This window comes from Panthera onca, chromosome D4, assembly GCF_046562875.1.
Source record: "Panthera onca isolate mPanOnc1 chromosome D4, mPanOnc1 haplotype 2, whole genome shotgun sequence".
Taxonomy (NCBI): Eukaryota; Metazoa; Chordata; class Mammalia; order Carnivora; family Felidae; genus Panthera; species Panthera onca.
In genome coordinates, this window is record NC_138351.1 from 66,683,459 (window position 1) to 66,704,694 (window position 21,236).

The 21,236-nt window shown below is 36.7% G+C and overlaps 2 protein-coding genes across 4 annotated transcripts in view; one reads left to right on the plus strand and one right to left on the minus strand.

Moving 5' to 3' along the window:
* Nucleotides 1–21,236, minus strand: part of LOC132663126 (olfactory receptor 13C9) — a 205,549-nt gene that overhangs the window by 5,555 nt on the left and 178,758 nt on the right. Inside the window, exon 1 of one of the 3 annotated variants that reach the window (XM_078436628.1) lies at nt 8,001–8,212. The exons of the other annotated variants lie outside the window; for them this stretch is intronic. The gene's annotated coding sequence lies outside the window, so the exon portion shown is untranslated. Of the gene's footprint in view, nt 1–8,000; nt 8,213–21,236 lie in introns of those variants that run through there. 3 annotated transcript variants of the gene reach the window in all.
* LOC144614047 (olfactory receptor 13C7-like) lies at nt 14,844–15,782 on the plus strand. The gene has a single exon (XM_078436151.2). It carries the CDS (start codon nt 14,844–14,846, stop codon nt 15,780–15,782), a length of 939 nt encoding a protein of 312 aa, XP_078292277.2.

Here is a 21,236-nt window from a genome sequence, read left to right on the forward strand (position 1 = left end):
AATTTTCTCCAGGCTCAGGAAGGCAATTTAAATATTTCTTGCTCTAAGGGACTTATACACTTTTCTAAGCCATAGCTTTAAATTGCTTCAGGGGAAAGACATTCAAAACTTTTGAAAACTTCAAGAATAATCCCCTAAAGGCCTAATTATATTACATTTATACTGTATTACAAATAGCCAATCCGGAGTCTTGAGGATGTGTCTTATCCCATTCTTTTTATCATATACTGCTGAAATGCTAATCCAAATATACCCCAGGGTTCTTGTCCATACCGCTGTTCAACCTACCATGTCTTATTGATAATATAGTAGAAAGACCTGTTACCTAGGTATATTAGGTAATGTATAGCTACATTACCTCTTGGTTATCAATAGTAAGAGTAAAAATTATAAATTTCTAGGCACTGTTAAAAGAATTTTATATATATTTAGTTAATTCACATTTATTAAATCAGGGAGAGAAGAGAAAAAGTGTTTATTGTACAAAATAATCTAAAACTTATTGAAGTTGAAAATCAGAATTTACTGGTACTTATGTGAATATGAATGGCATTTTGAAATTCACAAGAAATTCAGAAATTCTGAAAGCATACAATGAAACCTGGAAGCCATCAAGCTATTCAGGTTTCTTATTGTAAGTCTACCAAGTAATTTGTAACTCAATCCCACTCTGTACTGTAAGCGTCTCCAAAGAATTCGCCTAAATATATATATACCTATCCCCCACGCTAATTGGCATAAAATCGCCACCTATCTAAATTAAACAATTAGGAGGTAATGGTGAAAATATGTATAGAATCCCAGGTACTCTCAGCCATCTTCTACTTCTGAGGACAGTGCTCTCCTTTCCTTGAACGGCTTCACCAAAAAAATGAATACAATTTGTTCACCACAAAACCACTAGCCCAGGTAAAACAGACTTTGACTACAGGTGTAATGACAGGGGGGGGGAAATCACAGAACTGAACATTAAATGAATTAAAACAGTACCCAACATCATTGCTTCCAAAGTTCACTGAGCTGACTACACGAAATTGCTTCCTGGACTTATCTTCTTAGGTCCTGGTCTACCACAATGTGAGTAAGCTTCTTTCCTAAGAGCAGAGCTCTTGACCCATTATTTTTCCTTTCTTCTCAAATCATAATGGATCCTCAAAATCCCATATCCAACATTACTTAATTGAAGTATCCAAGTAAGTCATCTCAGAACAATGTTTCAAGCAAAGAGAATTGTTCTTTTACATTTTGTAACAGAAAAGGGTTAGTTACTATTTTTTTAACCTATCTCATTAAAGCTAGGACATGGGAACTAGCCAAAATGATGAAATGGAATAATTCTCCTCAAAAGAAATTCCAGGAAGAAATGAAAGCTAAAGAATTGATCAAAACAGATATAAATAATATAAGTGAACAATAATTTAGAATAATAGTCATAAGATTATTTGCTGGTCTTGAAAAAAGCACAGAAGACAGCTGAGAATCTATTGCTCCAGAGATCAAGGAACTAAAAAATAGTCATGATGAAATTTAAAAATGTTGTAAATGAGGCACAAAATAAACTACAGGCAGTGATAGCAAGGATTGAAGAAGCAGAGGGGCAAATAAGTGAAATAGAAGATAAAATTATGGAAAAAGATGAAGCTAATAAAAAGAGAGAGAAAAAAATTTTGGACCACAAGGGAGAATTAAAGAACTAAGTGATTCAATGAAATGTAATAATATCTGTATCATAGGAGTTCCAGAAAAAGAAGAGAGAGAAACAAATCATAGCTGAGAACTCCCCCAATCTGGGGAAGGAAACAGACATTGAAATCCAGGAGGCACAGAGAACTCCCTTCAGACATAATCTCAATTGATCTTCTGCATGACATATCATAGTAAAACTGGCAAAATACAAAGATAAAGAGAGAATTCTGAAAGCAGCTAGGGATAAACAGGTCTTAAACCACAAGGGTAGACACATAAGGGTAGCAACAGACTTTTCTACTGAAACTTGGAAGGCCAGAAAGGAGTAGCAGGAAGTTTTCAATGTGCTGAATAGGAAAAATATGCAGCCAAGAATCCTTTACCCAGCAAGGAAGGATACAGAAAAGTTTTCACAAACAAACAAAAACTGAAGGAGTTCATCACTACTAAACCAGCCCTATAAGAGATCCTAAGGGGGACTCTGTGAGTGGAATGTTGCAAAGACCACAAAGGACCGGAGACATTACTACAAGCATGAAACCTACAGATAACACAATGACTCTAAATTCATATCTTTCAATAATAACACTGAATGTAAATGGACTAAATGCTCCAATCAAAAGACATAGGGTAACAGAATGGATTAAAAAAAACAAGACACATTTATTTGCTGTCTACAAGAGACCCATTTTAGACCTGAGGACACGTTCAGAATGAAAGTGAGGGGATGGAAAACCGTCTATCATGCTACTGGAAATCAGAAGAAAGCTGGAGTAGCAATACTTAGACATACAATAGACATACTTAGACAAACAATACTTTAAGCTAAAGGCAATAACAAAAGATGAAGAAGGGCATTATATGATAATTATGGGATCTATCCACCAAGAAGAACTAACAATTATAAATGTCTATGCACCCAGCCACTCTGGAAAACAGTATGGAGGTTCCTCAAAAAATTAAAAATAGAACTACCCTACGACCCAGAAATTGCACTACTAGGTATTTATCCAAAGGATACAGGTACACTGTTTCAAAGGGGCACATGTGCCCCAATGTTTATAGCAGCACTATCAACAAAGCCAAAGAATGGAAAGAGCCCAAATGTCCATCGTTGGATGAATGTTAAAAGAAGATGTGGTTTCTTATTACTTGGCAATCAAAAAGAATGAAACCTTGCCATTTGCAACTACATGGATGGAACTAGAGGGTATTATGCTAAGCAGTGTTAGTCACAGAAAGGCAAATATCATATGACTTCACTTATATGACGACTTTAAGACACAGAACAGATGAACACAAGGAAAAGGAAGCAAAAATAATATAAAAACAGGAGGGGGACAAAAAATAAGACACTCTTAAATATAGAGAATAGAGGGTTACTGGGGGGTTGTGGGAGGGGCATGGGCTAAATCGGTAAATCATTGTTGAACTATATGCTAACTAACTTGGATGTAAATTAAAAAACAAATAAATAATAAATAAATAAATAAATAAATAAATGTCTATGCACCGATTTGAGGGCACTCAAATATATAAGACAATTGCAAACATAAGCAATTTTATTGGTAAGAATGTGATAATTGCAGGGGACTTTAATACTCCACTGACAACAATAGACAGATCATGTAGACAGAAAACCAATGAAGAAACAATGGCCCTGAATGATACACTGGACCAGATAGACCTGACAGATATATTCGGAACTTTTTATCCTCAAGCAACAGAATATGCATTCTTCTCGAGTGCACATGGAACATACCCCAAAATAGACCACATACTGGGTCACAAAACAGCCCTCAATAAATACAAAAGAATTGAGATCATACCATGCACATTTTCAGACCACGATGCTATGAAACTTGAAATCAACCACAGGAAAAAGTTTGGAAAACCTCCAAATGCATGGAGGTTAAAGAACATCCTACTAAACAATGAATGGGTCAACCAGGCAATTAAAGAAGGAACTTAAAAATATATGGAAACAAATGAAAAGGAAAACACAAGAGTCCAAAACCTTTGGGATGCAGCAAAGACAGTCCTAAGAGGAAAATACATTGAAATCCAGGCCTACCTCAAGAAACAAGAAAAATCCCAAATACAAAATCTAAGAGCATACCTAAAGGAACTAGAATCAGAACAACAAAGAAACCCCAAGGCCAGCAGAAGAAGAGAAATAATAAAGATCGGAGCAGAAATAAACAATACAGAATCCCCCCCCCCAAAAAAAAAACCAAAAAACAAAACACTAAAACATATCAACGAAACTAAGAGCTTATTTTTTGAAAAAATAAACAAAATTGGTAAACGCCTAGCTGGACTTCTCAAAAAAAAAGAAAAAAAAAGAAAAAAAAAAGAAAAAGAGAGAGGACCCAAATAGATAAAATCACAAATGAAAATGGATTTATCATAACCAATCACTCAGAAATACAAGCAATTATCAGAGAATACTATGAAAAATTATTTGCCAACAAATGGGACAACCTGGAAGAAATGGACAAATTCCTAGACACACACACACTACCAAAACTCAAATGGGAAGAAACAGAAAATTTGAACAGACCCATAACTAGTGAATAAATTGAATCAGTTATCAAAAATCTCCCAACAAATAAGAGTCCTGGAACAGATGGCTTCCTGGGGGAATTCTACCAGACTTAATTAAGCAGAGTTAATACCTATCCTTCTCAAGCTGTCCCAAAAAATATAAACGGAAGGAAAACTTCCAGACTCATTCTATGAAGCCAGCATTACCTTGATTCCCAAACCAGGCAGAGACCCCCACAAAAGAAGAGAATTACAGGCCAATATCCCTAATGAACATGGATGCAAAAATTCTCAATAAGACACTAGCAAATCAAACAAAACAGCATATAAAAAGAATTATTCACCATGATCAAGTGGGATTCATTCCTGGCCTGTGGGGCTGGTTTAATATTCCCAAATCAATCAATGTTATACATAACATCAAAAAAGAAAGGATAAGAACCATATGATCCCGTCAATAGATGTAGAAAAAGCATTTGACAAATACAGCACCCTTTCTTAATAAAAACCCTCAAAATTTGGGATAGAAGGAACATAACTAAACATCATAAAAGCCGTATATGAAAAGCCCACAGCTAATATAATCCTCAATGGGGAAAAACTGAGAGCTTTCCCTCTGAGATCAGGAACACAGCAGGGATGTCCACTCTCACCACTGTTGTTTAACATTGTGCTGGAAGTCCTAGCATCAGCAATCAGACAACAAAATGAAATAAGAGGCATCAAAATTGGCAAAGAAGAATTTAAACATTAACTTTTCACAGATAAGATGATACTCTACATGGAAAACCTGAAAGACTCCACCAAAAACCTGCTAGAACCAATACATGAATTCAGCAAAGTCACAGGGTACAAAATCAATGTACAGAAATCAGTTGCATTTCTATACACCGATAATGAATCAACAGAAAGAGAAATCAAGAAACTGATCCCATTTACAATTGCACAAAGAACCATAAAATACCTAGGAATAAATCTAACCAAGGAGGTGAAAAATCTATACACTGAAAACTATAGAAAGCTTATGAAAGAAATTGAAGAAGACACAAAAAAATGAAAAACATTCCATGCTCATGGATTGGAAGAATAAATATTGTTACAATGTCAATACTACCCAAAGCTATCTACACATTCAATGCTATCCCAATCAAAATTGCACTGGCATTCTTCTCAAAGCTAGAACAAACAATCCTAAAAATTGTATGGAATCACAAGACCCCAAAAAGCCAAAGTATTATTGAAAAATAAAACCAAAGCAGGAGGCATCACAAATCCCAGACTGTGGCCTCTACTACAAGGCTGTAAAATCATCAAGACAGTATGGTATTGGCACAAAAACAGACACATAGACCAGTGGACTAAAATAGAGAACCCAGAATTGGACCCACAAATGTATGGCCAACTAATCTTTGACAAAGCAGGAAAGAGTATCCAATGGAAAAAAGACAGTCTCTTTAGTAAATGGTGCTAGGAGAACTGGACAGGAACATGCAGAAGAATGAAACCAGACCACTTTCTTACACCATACACAAAAATAAACACAAGATGGATGAAAGACCTAAAAGTGAGCAGGAAACCATCAAAACCCTAGAGGAGAAAACAGGCAACAACTTCTGTGACCTCAGCTGCAGCAACTTCTTGCTCAACACATCTCCAAAGGCAAGGGAACTAAAAGCAAAGATGAATTATTGGGACCTCATCAAGATAAAAAGCTTCTGCACTGCAAAGGAAGTAATCAACAAAACTAAAAGGCAAACCTACAGAATGGGAAAAGATGACATATTGGATAAAGGGTTAGTATCCAAAATCTATAAAGAACTTACCAAACTCAACACCCATAAAACAAATACTCCAGAAAATAAATGGGCAGAAGATGTGAATAGACACACTTTTCCAAAGAAGACATCCATATGGCCAACAGACTAATGAAAAGATGATCGACATCACTCATCATCAGGGAAATACAAATCAAAACCACACTGAGATAGCACCTCACACCGGTCAGAGTGGCTAAAAATAACAACTCAGGAAACAATAGATGCTGGCGAGGATGTGGAGAAAGAGGAACCCTCTTGCACTGTTGGTGGGAATGCAAAATGGTGCAGCCGCTCTGGAAAAGTGTGGAGTTTCCTCAAAAAATTAAAAATAGAACTACCCCATGACCTGGCAATAGCCCTACTAGGAATTTATGCAAAGGATACAGAAGTGCTGATTCATAGGGGCACATGTACCCCCCAATGTTTATAGCAGTGCTTTTAACAATAGCCAAATTATGGAATGAGCCTAAATGTCCATCAACTGATGAATGGATAAAGAAGATGTGGTTTATATATACACTGGAATACTACTTGTCAATGAGAAAGAATGAAATCATGCCATTTGCAGCAATGTAGATGGAACTGGAAGGTATTATGCTAAGTGAAATAAGTCAGTCAGAGAAAGACAGATATCATATGTTTTCACTCATATGTGGATCTTAAGATACTTAACAGAAGACCATGGGGGAAGGAAGGGGGAAAAATAATTACAGAGAGGGAGGGAGGCAAACCATAAGAGACCCTCAAATATAAAGTACAAACTGAGGGTTGATGGGGGGGTGGGGGAGAGGGGAAAATGGGTGATGGGTATTGAAGACAGCACTTGTGATGAGCACTGAGTGTTGTGTGTAATGATGAACCACTGGAATCTAGCCCAAAAACCAAGAGCACACTTTACACACTGTATGTTAGCCAATTTGACAATAAATTGTATTAAAAAATAACAATAAATAAAAATAAATAAAGCTAGGATATGGGTCATAATTTTATAAAACCTAATGGCTCAATAAAGTGGCACCCATCAAAAATATTGTTTAAAAAAACTGTACTTAGCTTTTCTGTCATCACCTAGAAGGTACAAAATGTCCTAATGCGCATGCAGGGCAACTCAGCATCAATGTGTAATCTCCAGACCTAAAGAAATTGCTTTAATTATTTAAATAGAGATTTTACTTTTTTACTGTCAATTAAACTTTCTAACACAATAAGGCACATACCTCAATTTTTACCTCTCTTTTAAAATTACATTTTCTGTTTTTCATATGTATCCATATTTATTTGAGAAACTAAAACAATTAGGAAAAAGTACCCTGGTTAATTTTTCAAATAGATCTTTCCAGCATCTATCACACATAAGTTTTCCTAGTTAGGTTTTGGCTTTGCAAACAATGAAAAAAACTAGTTTTTGTTTTTTCTTCAAGTAACAATGTTAACATAAGTATTAACATTATTTTTATTTTTATAACATTATTTATTATTTTTACACAAATTCTTCAAAAATATTATTTAATGGATGTACGATAGTCTATCAAATGATGTACTATGATGACTTCATAATTCCCCCTCATCAAAATAGAAAAGTATGGAAAACTACTACAAAAGGTAGCAGGCAGGAAGATGGCAGTATAGTAGGAGGACACTAAACCCATCTCATCCCACAAACACAACTAGATAACAATCAAATCATCCTAAATAACCCAGAATCAACCTAAACACTGCCAGAACAATCTCCACAACTAAAAGGAGAGAAGAGGCCACCTCAAAGAAGGTAGCAAGTAGAGAGACTTGGTTTGGGGGAGAAAAGGATCCAGGGTGCTGCAGAGGGGAGGGAGCCATCCTCATGGAGAAAGGCTAGAGAGAGAAAAGCACACAGGGAAACACATAAGGAGAAAGTTTCCCCAAAGACATTGGCTGGGAAAACTAGAGGGGCCAAATTTCATGAGTTCTTACATCCAATGGGCCTTAAAGCCTAGAGTTTTGAAGGTCAGCAGGCTTGGCTAGGATAGAGCCCAGAGGGTACTGCAATGCTCCTGGAGAGAAGGCAGGAAAACAATCCAGGAACAGATGGCATGGAAACAGCAATCTGAACAAAGTCTGGCACACACAGTGAGGAGATTATTCACTCTTCTAGGAGTGTGTCCCTGAGTGGCTGTGTTCATGATGATACCTGCTTTTCAGAAGAAGGAAAAGCAGATTAGTTAGCCTAATACATAGATACCAATGGTCATTATACCAAAATCTCATGAATTTGAGACAAATTAAACTATCCAATACTATTAAAATTATAGGCTAGATTACACTAATTCCACTTGATTAAAGACTCTTCAAATGTTAAAAAGGTATATTATAAAGACTAAAAAAATCACAAAAACATTGCTATAAAGTGGCAAATACTAATTAAACATATACTATGATTATATTGGTATAAAGAAAAAATGTGTAGTGCATGGTCTAGAACTAACAAAAATATGAAAGATAAAAAGAGTTTAAAGAGGTGGAATGACTATTTAGGAGTATTTTAGGATTGACCTGGTATTATCTGTGGAATAAAAAAATTTTTTTTTGGTAAAAGGATAACTCTTCAGAGACCTTTTGGACATATTCTGATTCCAACCCCAGCTTCTGTAGAAGCCATCAAACACAGTCATATTCAATGAATACTCCAAGAAATGTATGGCTGGGGAAGATTCTCTTTAAGTGAAGATAATTGGGTCTTTAGAATGTGCGGGTGTCAGGGATTTTGATCTCTAGAGAATCCTGTTTCTAATTCACAACCATAGGGATTGAAGAAGTTTGTAAAAATAAGTGCTAAATTAACTTCCAAGTGAAACTGAATCTCTCGAGTAAGCATCAACTTTAGCACAAATACTGGGAAGCCAGAGTTGCATCATGAGTCCTTATTTTTAATATGTTTTCTTTCCTTGACACGTTCTTGGGAAAATTCATGTGCAGACCAATTGCCTGCTTGTAGCAATTCTTTCTCACATTTCTTTTTGGGAAGGAGAACAAACATCTTCCAAAGTGAGAATCTTCTGGTTTCATCTGAAAAATGCAAAAGGAATTCAAATCCCTGGAAATGTTTTCTATTACTTAATAGAATGGAATGGTGAGAATGACTTTAAAACATAGTCAGCAGGTAAGATAAAGAGAAAAGTTTTACTAATATTATTTCCAAAGGAAAACATCCTGTCAATAAATATAACGAATTTATTTTGCTGAGGCGATCATTGCTGGTGGGACAACATCAAGAGCAGGATATTATTTAAATTTCTTTAAAAATCCCAAAATAGCACAAAGAGGGTAGTTAAGAAGAGAAAGTTGCCTGTAATACAACAGACCCTTATAAATAATAGGTGAAAAGCTACTGTATTCAAGAATATAGTTCACTAAAATCTTAAATAAAAATTATCTCAAGAAAGAGCCCACAATAATTTATATATTAATCACACATAAATATGCTCAGTAAGGGTTTGAGGAAACTTGTAATTAAAAGTGTTTATGGTAAAAACAGGATTACAAACAAAACATGTGTAACAGGGGGCTAAAGTAATTATAGGTGTTAATTTGGCTACAGGGATCCAAGGCAAAAGAAGAAATATTAATTCTTTTACTTCCCATTTATGTAACAAATCAATTCTACCACCCTACATCTTAACTGTCCACACTAGACCATTAGAAAGGATCTTTGGCTATTTTTTTAATTTTAATTCATTTTTGTGGATAGTGCCTTCATAAGTGGAAGACAATAAATGCTTTCCAAAGATTTCGATATATTTTATGTGTATTTTTATCATTTGGATGCTTGAAAGTTAAGTATGTCATATTAAACAGTGGTTTTATAAGAAGAAATTTTATCAATAAGTAAATGTACTATAGTGCTAAAAATGGGCTTGGGAATCATGAAGATAAGGACTTTTTTTTTTTTTTAATTTTTTTCAACGTTTTTTTTTTATTTATTTTTGGGACAGAGAGAGACAGAGCATGAACGGGGGAGGGGCAGAGAGAGAGGGAGACACAGAATCGGAAACAGGCTCCAGGCTCCGAGCCATCAGCCCAGAGCCTGACGCGGGGCTCGAACTCACAGACCGCGAGATCGTGACCTGGCTGAAGTCGGACACTTAACCGACTGCGCCACCCAGGCGCCCCATGAAGATAAGGATTTAAATCATACTTCTGTTATTTAACAACTATAAGATATTGAAAACAGGGTGTTGTATGGAAGTACTGAATCCCTAAATTGCACAGCCAAAACTAGTATTACACTATATGTTAACTCACTAGAATTTAAATAAGAACTTTAAAAGAAGACAGTGATCATGGTACTTAACCCTTGAAATTTCAAACTAATTTCCTCATTGGTAAAATCCATAATAACATTTGGCTTATTTTGAAGATTAAATGATAAAAATTATATGAAGGGCCTCATACTAGGACATCACAGGCAACTTCTCTTCTCTGTAAGCTAAAATAATGTATCTTTCATGTGGCATATTAGTTGAATATATGAGTTTATAAAATCTATAAATTGAGAGTTAGCAGGTCCATTCATTTTTGTACAGTATCAGTTGTCTTAGTTGATATCTTTAGAAGACCTGGAGAGGATGATGGGATTGTTTCCTCTAATGAGAATTTAGAGTACATATAGTATGTGTTTTTCATTGAAAAATCTTAGTACTTTATTAGGTCTTCAAGTAGCTAAGTCAATAAAACAAAATGAAAAAAATTATAGAAAGTTAAAAAGTTTCCTTCTAGAAAGTTAGAGGGCTTGACTTCTGGCTTGGATAAAAAGTCACAGACTTTCCTTAGGTTTCTTACAACACTAAAATAGTGCCCAGATGAAGTCCAAGGGCATTGAACCACAGAGTGGTTAATTCTTATAAAACACCAGGAGTTGGGAGAGGGGGATTAGAGGTTGGCTAGGATCCAGGCCAGTTCAGATCCTTTTCAAATAGGAATGTCATCTTCTAAACAATAATTCTGTGCTAGGCATCAACAGCCTGCATTCTCCTTTGATAACACATGATTAAGTCAAGAACTCAAGTCCCCTATCTTGGTGTAGCTCCTAAAAACACAAAACACTCTTCTTTGGAAGCTTTTGAGAGTAGGGATTATAAATGCTCTCTGTCTACCAGTAACAGTGGGTTCCTTCTAATAATCTGATAGGACACACCAGTACAGCTCAGCCTCAATGTGTAGTTTCTAGGCACTTGAGGCAATAATTGTACTACTTAAATTATTTTAACATTCTTTATTCTGAGTTATTCTTCCTAAAATAACTGGACACTTTCTTTAGTGTTTTTCTCTTTTTTAATAATATGCCTTCTTTATCTTTATCTATTTTAAAAACTGGGGTAATTCAGAAGAATATGAGAAAGGTCTCTAAGGTAACCATTAATGTTTGGGTTTTCCTTTCCAGTCATTCTATTCTGTCTAGGCTATCTTTAAGTTTTAGTTTTGCAAAAAAGAAGAAAAATGCTGTAGTTTTGTTTCTGTTTCCAACTTAAATATTTTCACATAATTTAAATATCATTTTTGTTTTAATACAAAGTTGTCACAAATGTCATATTAATAAGTGCATAATGCCCCATCAAATTAGTGTGCCATGATTCTTTAATAATTCCCCTGCCATGAGCTAAGAATGAAAAACTGTTTCAAAAGATAATATCCAGTAATGGCAAAGATTAATAAAAATGGAATAATCTAATTCACATTTTGCATGGAAAGTGATTTTTTAGAAACTATCAAGAGTCTTAAAAGTTTTCTTTCCCTTGTTCCCAGGAAACTATTTTAGTGAAGTAAGCTAAAATGAAGAAAAGATTTGTCACATTGCTATTAAACAAGAGTGTTTGTCGATTGCTTTCTAAAAGTCACACTAGCATTACAAGAGTAATGAAAGTAATTTCCTCTATACTGTCCGTTATCCTTCCCCCCACCCTAACCATTTGAAAGTGTTAAAGCACATTGGTGGTTTCTCTCATGTTGTAAGGGAAAATTTTTTTACAGCAATTATCTCTGAACTGTCAGGATACCAGATGTATACCATCATTATTTGCTACAAGTAATTTCCAAACGGAATCAACTTTTAGGAGATGTTCCTAGAAAATAAAAGGTATTTTTGACAAAATTCACAACACCCCTGAAACAACACATCCCAGACAACTGATGCTCCTTCAAAGTCTCTATCAAAATTTTATTTTCAGATTCAGAGTAGGGTGATATATACATTCACAGTCAATCACATTCCTATCCTAATACCAAACAGAAATATATCCTGTCTTACCCAACCCTTCCTACTCTCTTTGTAATGTATGCCTGCAAAGTCTAGTCAGCTTGAATTGGAATAGAACCCTCCTTTCCATAGCCAAAAGACGTATAAACATCATATTATGCTAATGAACATGTTTCTCCATTGTAAACTGCAGTCATCATAGAAAGCAGCATAACCTATCATCAAATGACTATCACAGAGGGAAATGCCAAAGCCTAAACCATAAACACAGCCTTGTTTAATTTTTTTTAATGTTCATTTATATTGAGAGAGTGAGAGAGTGGGGAAGGGGAGAGAGAAAGGAGAGAGAGAATCCCTAGCAGGCTCTTGGCTGTCAGCACAGAGCCTGACACAGGGCTCCATCCCATGGACTGTGAAATAATGACCAGAGAGGAATCCAAGAGTAGGAAGCTTAACCAACTGAGACATTCAGGTGCCTCACACAGCCTTGATTAAAAACATTAACTGGGTGGGGGCGGGGGGAATCTAGGTGGCTCAGCTGGTTGAGCCTCCGACTCTTGATTTCCGCTCAGGTCATCTCACAGGTCATGAGATGGAGCCCCAGCTCATGCTCTGCACTAACAGCGCAGATGGTGCCTTGGATTCTCTATCTCCCTCTCTCATTCCCTGTCTCTCCCTCTCTCTCACTCAAAATAAATAAATAAACATTAAAAAAAAACACTAACTAGAAACTCATCTATAGGATCAGTCTTTTTATCCCCCCTCAGGGTGTTTTTTAGTTAGGTAGAAAACCTTGAGAATGAAAAGGTGTTTTCAAAATTATGTTCTTTGATTTATTTACTGTCAGCTACTAACATCTACTCTTCAAATTTTTTCAAATTAAAGTTATTTGCTCCATGCTCTATGATGCACAACTCAGATGCTTGAGCTGATCTCAAATTCCTTTTTTGGAAACTATTGGCCCTAATCGCAAATTCAACAAATGGAAGAGAAAGGACTTTAATATGGACAGAAACAAACAACAGGCTCTTCTGTATGTAGTTTGACTGCTTGTATATCTAAAATCTAAAGAATACAAAACTGAGTGCAATACACTCACACAGATGTCTCAACTCCAAGTGTCACAGAATGTTCAGTTTTGCATTGTCTACTATTCGATTACAGTCCTACATACAAGGGAAGCAGTAGTGGCATTTTCTGCAATAGCATTGGGGAGAAATGGTCTAAAAGGCCTTGCTATTCATGTGAGTTCTGCAGACAGCAACAGCAGCAGCATCTGAGAACATGTTAACAAATCAATTAGATTTGAATCAGTTAGAATCAATTCAGACCTACTAATTTAGAATCCTTTAGAGGGGTGCCTGGGTGGCTCAGTCAGTTAAGTGTCCAACTTCAGCTCAGGTCATGATCTCATGGCTTGTGGGTTTGAGCCCCGCGTCCGGCTCTGTGCTGACAGCTCAGCCTGGAGCCTGCTTCAGATTCTGTGTCTCCCTCTCTCTATGCCCCTCCCCTGCTTGTGTTCTGTCTCTCTCTCTCTCAAAAATAAATAAACATTAAAAGAAATTTTAGAACCCTTCACAAATTTCCCTCATGTGATTAGTCTGTATACTAAAATTTGGAGGCACTCCACTAGACAGGTGGATTTTTTCCACATTGAACTTTAGGATCATCTGGAGAACATTATTTAAAAGATGTCTGATTCCCACTCCTTAGACAATTCACATAATTTGGAGGGCAATAGCATGTTGGTCAAAAGAGCAGGTGCTTATGTGGCTCAGGCTCTTAAGTATCCGACTTTGGCTCAAGTCATGATTTCCTCATTCCTGGGTTCATGCCCCGCATCTGGTTCTCTGCTGTCAGCATAGGGCCCGGTGTGCAACCTCCAACTCCCTCTCTCTCTGCCATTCCTCCATTAGCAATCTCTCTAAACACTGAATAAACTAAAAATAAATAAAAGGGCAGGTGATATAAAGTCAGAAAATGCAGACTGGAATAGTGGATCACTCACTGTGTTTTTATATACATTTTACCTCTGTGAATTTCACTCGCCTCAGAGAATTATAGTGATGATAAAATGAGTAATATGTGTGAATATATTAGTAAGTTATAAAACCCTGAACTAATAATATTGTTAATGACTTCCATGAAATAAAATCAAATACATAGTTATTTTTAACAGATTAAGCATAAGCTTTCCAAAATGATGATATTCAAAGTGGAGTCTGTGGGTCCAAAGAACAGGAAATAATAGATGTTTGTTCAGATGCAAATAGTTCTTCCCTGCCTCAGAACTGTGTATCACTATCTCAGGAAATGGAATACAAGAGCCTATATTTTTAATAAGCTATCAATGTAATTATTACACGTCTTCAATCCCTTCCTATATGTACCAGAAGAGAAATTCAAAACGCTAAACTCAGAGCTCTTAGCACCACTCCAGCTAGTGTGGACACACTTGGTGCCCCTCCCCCAGTGATCTCTCACTGCACATGGTAATATGCACTGACGCGTTATGCTCACATGCAGTTTTCTCTTCTGGATTACTCCAGGTATAGAAACATAAAATGGACAGGACGAACTGGACAGAGATTGAGTTCATTCTGCAGGGACTTTCTGAGTACCCCAAAGTGGAAAAACTCCTTTTCGTCATGTGCTTGATGATGTACCTGGTGATCCTGCTGGGGAACAGCACCTTGATCATACTAATTCTCCTGGATTCCCGCCTCCATACGCCCATGTACTTCTTCCTTGGTAATCTTTCCCTCCTAGACATTTGTTACACGTCCTCCTTTACCCCCTCAGTGTTGATTCACTTCCTATCACAGAAAAAAACCATCTCCTTCACTAGGTGTGTTGTTCAGATGTCTGTCTCCTACACTATGGCATGCACAGAATGCGTGCTCTTAGCGGTGATGGCATATGACCGTTACGTGGCCATCTGTAACCCTCTGAGATACCCCATCATCATGAGCAAGGCACTTTGTATTCAGATGGCAGCCCTCTCCTGGGGAATGGGCTTTCTCAATTCACTGACAGAAACTATTCTTGCAATACGGTTGCCCTTTTGTGGAAAAAATGTCATTAACCACTTTGTTTGTGAAATAATGGCTTTTGTCAAGCTGGCTTGTGCAGATATTTCCTTGAATGAGATTGCTATAATGTTGGGCAATGTAATATTTTTGTATATTCCATTATTGTTAATTTGCATCTCCTACATTTTCATCCTATCTACTGTACTAAAAATGAATTCAGCAGAAGGAAGAAAAAAAGCTTTTTCTACCTGTTCAGCCCACTTAACAGTAGTGACCATGTTTTATGGGACAATCCTCTTCATATATATGAAGCCAAAGTCCAAAGACTCTGCTATTGACAAATTGATTGCTCTGTTCTATGGAGTAGTCACTCCCATGCTCAATCCTATCATCTATAGCCTGAGGAACACAGAGGTGCTTGGAGCTTTGAGAAAATTGATGAGTAGACACTGGTTCTGGAGAAAAGGATGAAAAACTTACATCTTCGAGTTCATGCACCAAATAAACTCATATATTTGAGGAAAAGGCTTTTATTTAAAACATAGCAAAAGAAATAAAGATTGTATGTAGGATCACAGAATTTAGGAGTTGGAAAGAAATTTCAAGATACTTATCTAGCTTTCCCTTTTTATGAAAATGACTGTTACAAAAATGTAGACACAACTAGTATAAGTACTAAGAGTAAAATTTAAGGAATAAGAAAAAAGATGTAATTAAATGTTTCCAGGAAAATCCAGTACAGATTCTCTTCAACTGATGGAGTTATGTCCTGATAAACCCATCAAAATTTGAAAATATCATTAGTCAAAAATGCCTTTAATACACCTAATCTACTGAACATCATAGCTTACCTTGAAAATGTGCAAATGCTTACATTAGCCTATAGTTGGTCAAAACCATCTCATACAAAGCCTATTTGCAATAGAGTGTTGAATATTTCCTATAACGTATTGAGCACTGTACTGAAATTGAAAAACAGAGTGGTTGTATGGGTATGAAACAGTTGAGTGTATCAGTTGTTTATTCTTGTGATCATGTGGCTCAGACTGGAAGCTGGGGCCACTGCCACTGCCTAGCGCAACAAGAATATCATACCACATGTTACTAGCCCAGGAAAAGACCACAATTTAAATTTTAAAGTGTGGTTTCTACTGAATGCATATCACTTTCACATCATCATGAAGTTGAAATATCCTATGTCAAACCATTTTAATGTATGGACCATCTGCATGTATGTCTGCTGAACAAGTAAAATATGTATTTTTCAGTTCCCCTTTGAGAGAACTACTTGAATTTTTGTGTTTGTTTGTCTGTTTGTTTGTTACTGCTTTTTATTTTACCCAAGGACTTGACCTGACTCCAACCTAATTTTTCAGGTACATATTTCCCCTTCTTTCCCTCCTCATGTTTCTCCCATGTTTGAACAAGCTGTGCTACATTCACTATTACTTCTCCAATTATATCATGTTCTTTACACCTAAAGACAACAGCATATGCCACTGCATCTCCATCCTCACATTTCTCTTTCTATGGTAACAGCCTAGCAATCTTATTAAGCACAATTCAAGTGTGAGATCTTCTACAAATCCTTCCAAAGTTTGCCCGCTTACTTATTCCCTCCTTTATGCTGTCCTGAACTTTATCTGTTATGGCTATTTTCCTTTTATACTATAATCATTTGTTCATTTCTGAAATCCACCCAATGGCAGAACTCACTGTTCTCTGTATGAAGTCTAATGTCAAATAAAGTTAAACAGTAGGCAGTAACTAATTACTTATTTAACATTTTGAAATAATAGTAAAATATAGTCTAAGTACTTGATTTAATACAGGGATATAAGAGAACTTGAATTTATGTATTATTTCATTGACTAAATAACACATCAAAAAGTTATGGATAAAATATCAGCTAATATTAAATGTACAGAAATGTAAGGGAAGATAAAAGAAAGATAAATATACTCAAGAGGTCATTTGTGGGGTGCCTGGGTGGCTCAGTTGGTTGGGTGTCCAACTTCGGCTCAGGTCATGATCTCACAGCTCCTGGGTTCAAGCCCTGCGCTGGGCTCTGTGCTGACAGCTCAGAGCCTGGAGCCTGCTTCGGATTCTGTGTCTCCCTCTCTCTCTGCCCCTCCCCTGCTCACACTCTGTCTCTCTCTCTCTCTCTCAAAAATAAATAAACATTAAAAAAGAAGTCATTTGGTCTGGGTAAGGCAAAAATCATATCAGTGTATACTTATTCTGTAATGAGCAACTGCTGAAAAAAATATCTATCAATTGTATAAACACTTCTTTTTTTTTTTTTTTTTTTAATTTTTTTTTCAACGTTTTTTTATTTATTTTTGGGACAGAGAGAGACAGAGCATGAACGGGGGAGGGGCAGAGAGAGAGGGAGACAGAGAATCCGAAACAGGCTCCAGGCTCCGAGCCATCAGCCCAGAGCCCGACGCGGGGCTCGAACTCACGGACCGCGAGATCGTGACCTGGCTGAAGTCGGACGCTTAACCGACTACGCCACCCAGGCGCCCCGTATAAACACTTCTTAAGGAATACTGAGAATTTCACTCTATCAAAAGCAATAATCTTATTTTAAATATTTCCTTTCAAAGAAATGCCCTTGAAATTGCTAGCAAATAATAATTGTACTTTTATTTTTTATGTGATTACCTAACATCTATTTGTATGTAATACAGGTGAGTTGCCTGGTACAGTCCCACAGCCTGAGCTGGATGAGGAGAGTGGCTCTGCTCAAGGGCCACCCAGCAAAGGTTTCAACAACCCAACAGAGTTCAGAAAGGAATCCCTGCTTGTTCTGCCCAGCAGGATGTTTGGGGCCTAATGGAATAAGTAAAAGGTCAACATGAAAGGGAGGCCCAGTTCAGGTAGTCAGAACCCAGTAGAATCAAAAGGACACCCATATATGGAATGACTCAGCTCAGACTGTCAGAGAAAGAGGGAAAGACAGAGAGAGAAAGAGATAACTTGGGGTATTTTATGCTTATATCCCTAAACACTACCAGAGTGATAGGCTAGACTTGTAACACACTCATAGATGTTTCTCAATACATTGAAATCATAGGTAGATTCAAATATTTTTTAATTTTTATTTATCTGAGGGAGAGAGACAGAAAAAGAGAGAGGGAGAGAGACTGTCAGTAGGGGAGGGACAGAGCGAAAGGGAGACACAGAATCTAAAGCAGGCTCCAGGCTCTGAGCTGTCAGCATAGAACCTAACACGGGCTCGAACTCACAAACCAGAGATCATGACCTAAGCCGAAGTGGGATGCTTAACTGACTGAGCCACACAGGCACCCTGAAATCACAGGTAAATTCAAACTAACTGAAACTAGAGTCTAGCAAGAAAAAAAAAAAAAAAAAGATCAAAATCTGACTCTGCCAAAATGATACACCTATCATCCTAGCTAATTCACAGGTGGTCTTTTGGAATTAGCATATTTGCTAACTTGTAAATAATTTTAAATAATTATTATAAATATATTGATAGATTAAATAAACTTCCCATTTTATAGACAAAGAAATTGGATTAGGATGTTTAAGAAATTGCTTAAGATTGGGGTGCCTGGGTGGCTCAGTTGGTTAAAAGTCCTACTCTTGATTTCAGCTCAGGTCATGATCTCATGGTTCATGGGATAGAGCCATGCATTGCATTGCAGGGGATAGTCAGCATGAAGCCTGCTTGGGATTCTCTTTTTCTCCCTCTCTCTCTACCATCCCCCTGGTTATGTGCGTGTTCACACACTATCTCTCTCAAAATAAATAAATAAACATTAAAAAAAAGAAATTGCCTAAGATCACTAAGCTTATATAGACACCCCAAAAAATTGTAATTCTTTTTATTTAATTTAAATTCAGGTTATTTAACATATAGTGTAGTATTGGCTTCAGGGGTAGAATTTAGTGATTTATCATTTACACATAACAGTCATATGTAACACTCATCCCAAGAAGTGTCCGCCTTAAAGTCCATCACCCATTTAGCCCATCCCCCCCACCTCCCTCCCAGCAACCCTCAGTTTGTTCTCTGTATTTAAGAGTCTCTCATGGTTTGCCTACCTCTCTGTTTTTATCTTATTTTTGCTTCCCTTCCTTTATGTTCATCTCTTTTGTTTCTTTTTTTTTTTTTTTTTAACGTTTATTCATCATTGAGAGACAGAGTGAGACAGAGCAAGAGCATGGAAGGGGCAGAGAGAGGAGGAGACACAGAATCTGAAGCAGGCTCCAGGCTCTGAGCTGTCAACACAGAGCCTGACACAGGGCTTGAACTCACAAACCACAAGATCGTGACCCGAGGAGAAGTCGGATGCCCAACCGACCAAGCCACCCTGGGCCCCATTATTCTGTTTTGTTTCTTAAATTACACGTATGAGTGTAATCATATGATATTTGTATTTCTCTGCCTGACTTACTTTGCTTAGCATAATACACACCAGTTGCATCCATTTCACAAATGTCAAGATATCATTCTTTCTGATCACCAAGTAATATTCCATTGTATATACATACCATTTTCTTTTTACCCATTCATCAGTCAATGGATATTTGGGCTCTTTCAATAATTTAGCTATTGTTGATAGTGCTGCTATAAACACTGGGGTGTATGTGCCCCTTTGAATCAGCATTTCTGTATACTTTGGATAATTTACTCTAGATCCCATGTGTACTATTCTTTCACCTTTACCACAGTTCTGACCAATAACAGGAAAACATAACCAAAAAGATAATTGCCCTAAATTACCCTAGAAAACATCATCCACACCTAGTACTCAATTTACATCTCTTTGCAAAAGATTTCGCAACATATATATAGCTTTAGACCTAATTTTTTGCCTAGATTTCACAAATCTGTCTTCTCCTGTAAGTCTAACCATCAATGCACAGCCAACTAGTCAACCGACTTACATCCCTATCTTTGTGAAGTCATCATCCTTACGCTACTCGTGTCATCCAATCAACGACTGCATCAGAGTTCTTTACTTACACCAATGGACCAATCATCTTTGATGACTGTTTATTCATATCTGAGAAATCAAATCCAGCCCTACAACCTGGTAATTCCCATATTCATCCTATCTTCTCCATACCATTGCTTTCTGGATCCAAGCCATCACAATTTTATTGACTCTTGTGACAACTTCATGATAAAGAGCAAATAAGTTTTGCACACTGACTTCACATTTAGTCATCTAGTCCAGAAAGGACATACAAATGTTACAAATACTGACGAGTGTACATTTTTAAGTTCTTTGTATATTATGGCTTATACAATAAGATATGTCATATATTTCAGCATTTCTCACCATTTTAGTGGGTTTGGGATACTGTATATTTTATAATATAAATATATCATGTATTTTGTTTCTAAATGCTTATAGCTTCATTTATACCCTTGGATCTAAGCATCTAGGTGTCAGGGGAAAGCACAATAAAAAAGGGAAGGGTGCTTGTAGTTTCACTGAAACATCCTGCAGCTTCTTTGAATTTACGAAATTAATGTCAGCACTCGAAGACCAACAACAAACTGCTAAACTCTCTGATATTTTTGCATACTAGCATCCCTCTACCCCATCTCTATTCAGTATATATTTGTGCAGGCCTTCTCCATTTGTACATAGACATTCACATCACACACATCTATCTGCATCCACAAATATTTCCACACATGTAAAACACAGTTATACTTTGTAGAATATGCAATTACTCCCATTAAATTTAGCAATGCTGAAAAGAGGTTGTAGTGGTTTCCTAATACTACCATAACAAAATAGCAGATTGGATTGCCTGAACAACAGAAATTGACTTTCTCATAGTTCTGGAGGATAGACCAAGATTAAAGTGTTGGCAGATTTGATTTCTTCTGAAGCCTCTCCCTGGCTTGCAGATAGCCATTTTCTTGCTAGGTCTTTT

Bases quoted from the DNA above. Each gene is read 5' to 3' on its own strand.
- LOC144614047 (XM_078436151.2), top strand. From the start codon at position 14,844: ATGGACAGGACGAACTGGACAGAGATTGAGTTCATTCTGCAGGGACTT.